This window comes from Otolemur garnettii, unplaced genomic scaffold, assembly GCF_000181295.1.
Source record: "Otolemur garnettii isolate 467f Iridium unplaced genomic scaffold, OtoGar3 scaffold00020, whole genome shotgun sequence".
NCBI classification, from domain to species: domain Eukaryota; kingdom Metazoa; phylum Chordata; class Mammalia; order Primates; family Galagidae; genus Otolemur; species Otolemur garnettii.
This window is the reverse complement of record NW_003852415.1, coordinates 257926-262722: the sequence shown is the minus strand read 5'-3', so window position 1 is coordinate 262722 and position 4797 is coordinate 257926. Positions and strand designations below refer to the sequence as shown.

The 4797-nt window shown below is 42.4% G+C and overlaps 1 protein-coding gene across 1 annotated transcript in view; it reads right to left on the bottom strand.

Moving 5' to 3' along the window:
- DNAL1 (dynein axonemal light chain 1) overlaps positions 1-3833 on the bottom strand; it is a 35890-nt gene extending 32057 nt beyond the window's left edge. Inside the window, exon 1 of the mRNA XM_023511484.1 lies at positions 3663-3833. Coding sequence (XP_023367252.1) covers positions 3663-3833 — 171 coding nt within the window. The remainder of the gene's footprint in view (positions 1-3662) is intronic.
- Between the last annotated feature and the right edge of the window lie 964 nt (positions 3834-4797).

Sequence of the window (4797 nt, the reverse complement as noted above, 5' to 3'; positions counted from 1 at the left end):
CTCTAAAAAAAAATAGCCGGGCGTTGTAGCAAGCACCTGTATTCCCAGCTACTTGGGAGGCTAAGGCAAGAGGATCTCTGAGCCCAGGAGTTTGAGGTGGCTGTGAGCTATGATGCCACCACACTCTACCAAGGGAGACAAAATGAGACTCTGCCTCAAAAAAAAAAAAAAAAAAAAAGAAAGAAAGAAAGAAAGAAAAAAAGATTTCATATAAATAGAGGAACTTCACTCAGAAAATGTAAGCAGTGATGGTACCCTCAATGATTCCCTAACATTAAAAAAAAAAAAAGATTTCAAATGCATTAAGGATGCCCACTATCATTGCTACTGCTTAACATGGTACAGAAGGTCTTTGTCAATGTTATGATAAAAAGAAATAAAACTGGAATGATTAAAAGGAAAAAATAAAATCGTCACTATGTGCAAATGATCATCTATATAGAAAACCTAGTAGAATAAACTGACAAAACGTTAGAGCAAATGAAGTTCAGCAAGTAAAGAACACCACTGACAAAGTCAGCAGTAAAATTGGAAGATATTTTCAATGTGAAACCAACAAAGGACTAATATCTAGAATACACAAGGAACTTCTAAAATTCATAAAGAGGAAAAGTTGGCAAAAATATGAACAGATAATTCACAGAAACTGAAACCCAAATGACTAATAAGACTATCAAGAGGTGTCTGAATTCACTGAAAATCAGAAAACTGCAAAATAAACAACGGGACGCTAAATACACCCTCAGATTGGCAAAAGTTAGAAAGTCAGAGAGCATGCAGAGAAATGGAACTCTCATGCATTGCTGGAGAAAGCTAACATTGGTTGAGCCATTTTGGAAAGCAGTTTTACAATATCTAGGGCAATTAAGTATGTATAGATCCTATGAAGGAGCAATACTATTCCTGGGTGTGTTTCCCAGAGAGATCCATAAAAAGGCACATTTTTGCCACAACATTGTTTGTGGAGGCCCAGTTGGAAGCAATCTAGCTGTCTATTGTGGCAATATAAATAATATAAGGTCACTGGTTCCCCTATAGATAGTAGAAGTCAAAAATTCAAGTGCCTAAAGGACCAAGAGGACATCATTAATGGGTAAAGCTGCCTTGGTAAGCATAGAGCCCACATAAAGAGGATTATCTTTAGTTCGTTCCAGACAACTGTTGGGGGTGAGAATAAGGGAAAAGAGTTACCCTAATGCCATACTTCTTCAAATATAAAAACTTCCTTAATTGTAAGTAACACCCTTACTTTATGTATCATTGAAAAAGAAAAGATGCTGCCAAATATACGGCACTATATTCTGGTAATACTAACATATAAAAACCAATATGTCTAATGGTAAAACGTGGTATTTCTGATTTTTCAGAGATGCCAAAATCTGGGTTTTAATGTGAAATAAGATCATTTTTAGGACATTGGAAGCTAATATTTTAAAAACTGAAATACCACCTGGGCCTATATTTCTGGAGGGTCCTAAGTCTAGCAGTGTGCAGACTCAGCTAATGCATGCAATTATAGTCATGCAGTGCATGATGACATTTCAGTCAACTGTGGACCATATTTGTATATGCCACACATATTCTATATTTGTATAATACCATATTTGTACTGTACCTTTTCTATGTTTAGAAAAATAAACAATATTGCACTCTAAGTGCATACAGTATTCAGTAACATGCTGTACAGATTTGTAGCCTAGGAGCAACAGACAGTACCTGTAGCCCAGGTGTGTAGTAAGCTATACCATCTGGGTTTGTGTAAGTACAGTCTATAATGTTTGCAGGACAAAACTGCCTAATGATGAATTTCTCAGAACATTATCTCCATTAAGTGATGCACCACTGCAGTAATTCTGATTCTCCATTTTTTTTTTTTTTTTTTTTACAGTTTTTGGCTGGGGCTGGGTTTGCACCCGCCATCTCTGGTATATGGGGCCAGACCCCTACTCCTCTGAGTCACAGGTGCCGCCCTCTGATTCTCTATTTGAAAATTTTCAATAATCCTATGGCTTGAACTTTCATAATTACTTGGGGCTGAATCTTTCTTCACCTAGGTTCCAGAACTTTTAGCTTTCCTAGACTTTTAGCTGTGGTTTTCAGCTAAATTCCTGTGGAATAAAATAAGGAGAGCAAGGGGGAAAACTACTTTTAAAAGAATGGTATTTAATCTTGTGGTTGAGAGTGGACATGACTTCCTCATTATTTCAATCTCCTGGGCTCAATTTCTGCTCACTTGAATAGCATTTGAATCACAAAAAGAACACAATTATACTTATTTTTCACAAACATCTCCATCTGGCAGGACAATCATATACTTTGCTAAATAGCTTTGGCTGGGTCTGTAACCCTTTTTAAACTACTAGTTGGAACTACCAAGTATGTAAGCAAGGGAGTTCACACTTTAAGTAGCTGAGGAGCATCACTAGGTAAAATCATTACTTCATAAAGAACTGATTGGATTGGTAGATTTCAAACCTAAGGAGGAAGCAGCGTTTCTCAAAGTGTAGTGGGACATCCCCAAATTCTGGAATCACTTGAGGTGTATTGCACATTCCTGAACCCCCCAATCATATTTAAACTTCATAATCTACATTTGGACAAGTCCATACTTTTTCATACTGAAATTTGAAAAAAAAAAAATCCCTAATACAGAGGGTGCTGAAAAAATGTATACACTTTTTTTTTTGCGGTTTTTGCCGGGTCCAGGTTTGAACCCACCACCTCCGGTATATGGGGCCGGTGCCCTACTCCTTGAGCCACAGGTGCCACACCAATATACACATTTTAAGAAAGGAAAAAACGTATTAAAATTATAATACCCGTGGATTGCTTGAGCTCAGGAGTTCGACACTAGCCTGAGCAAAAGCGAGACCTTGTCTCTAAAAAAAAAGCCAGGGGTTGTGGTGGGTGCCTGTAGTCCCAGCTACTCGGGAGGCTGAGGCAAGGGAATCACTTAAGCCCAAGAGTTGAGGTTGCTGTGAACTGTGACCACACGACACTTGACACTGTGCCAAGGGTGACAAAGTGAGACTCAAAAAATAATAATAAATAAACAAATAAATAAAATAAAACTGTAATACCTAAGTCCTGTTTGACTTCTGCAGTTACAAAAGGCACTCAGACGTGACTTGTATTCATCTTTTGTCATCGGCATATATTGAGTATTACAATTTTCATCCAATTTTATCCTTTCTTAAAATGTGCATACTTTTTTGGCACCCTCTGTATACCCATCAGAATGGTTTTACAGTGTTACCTAATAACTGCACTTACAGTCATTCAGAGAACAAGCTGGGTACATCACAGGTTATGAATGTTGCTGCAATAGGGGTTACACAGACCCCTCTGGTAACCAGCCCCTCCCTTCATCTCACCAGGAAGAAACTTAAATTACTTCTATGTAAAGAGACATCTTTAACCTCACTCTCCTGCCCATCACCATTTCCACTCCAATTCCGCACTTTTCAGAGAATTTCCTGCTCTTTGCCCTCCCTTTTCTTGTGTCAGAGTCCGTCCACCTTAACCCGAGCTCCAATCCTCTTCAGGCCGCCCTCACCCCACACCACCCCCTGCCAGGACTTCTTTTTTCGCCTAAGGCCTCTGACTCCACGGAGCTGGAGTCGGCTACCTGCTGTCTTCTGCTTTTCGAGGACACCTCCGACCCTCAGCACGCTATGGTCACCCTTTTCCACTCCCAATCTCTTCTCCGCATTGGCTACAAGGCCCGAAGGGTACTCACCATTCCGGCGGTTGCTACTGTCACTGCTCTGGTTGCTAGGGCCCGCCGGGGTCAGTGCGCGTGCGCACTCCTCGGCGCTCGCCGCCGCTGCCATCCCCGCAGCGGTCCTTTCTCTCCGCCCTTAGGGTGGCGCGAGCGGGGCATTATGGGACAGCGGCCCGACACCGAGGTCCTCCCGCCGGGTTGCTGCTAGCTGTCCGGTGTCGGCCTGCGTCGCGAGGGTTCCGGGGTTTAACCGAACACGGAACGGTCAGGGAATGTGCTTTTCCTTGCCCAAAGTAATTGTAGCTGGTCTGCAGTGACATACCAGCTTAAAGTTTAAAACTTAAGTATTTCCTCGTAACAGCTGCCCCTCTCTTAAAAAAAGGTTTTAAATTCCTTTCCTGGCCGTGCGCAGTTGCTCTCGCCTATAGTCTTAGCGCTCTGGGAGGCCGAGGCAGAGGGACCGAGAAGCGGTCTCCGCTTAAAATGGAAAAATTAGCCAGATGTCGTGGCGGGCGCGGATAGTCGCAGCTAGTCGGCAGGCTGAGGAAGGAGAATCGCTTGAGCCCAGGAGTTCAACGTTTCTGGGAGCTCATCTAATGCCACAGCACTCTAACCTGGGTGACAGAGTGAGACTCTGTCTCAAAAAAGAGCAAATAAATAAATTCCTTCCCCCGACAGCCTGCCTTTTAGGTCCTTTTCCTGATGCAGAGAATCAAGTGCTTGCTGTCATTAACCTCCCTGGCCGACTGAGGATGCCCAAATTGTAAACTCCACTGAATTTTCTTTTCTCTCTCTCCCCCCCTCTCCGAGTCTCATTCTGTTGCCCAAGCTAGAGTGCCATTGCCACAGCCTACGCTCACAGCAACCTCATACTCTCGGGTTCAAGCGATCCTCTTGCTTCAGCCTCCCGAGTAGCTGGGACTACAGGCATGTGCCCCTAGCCCGCTAGTTTTTCTCTTTTTAAAAAATTTATTATTATTATTATTATTGAGACAAGAGTCTCACTATGTCGCTCTCAGTAGAGTGCCAGCTCACAGCAACCTCAAACTCTTGGGCTTAAGTGATTCTCTGCA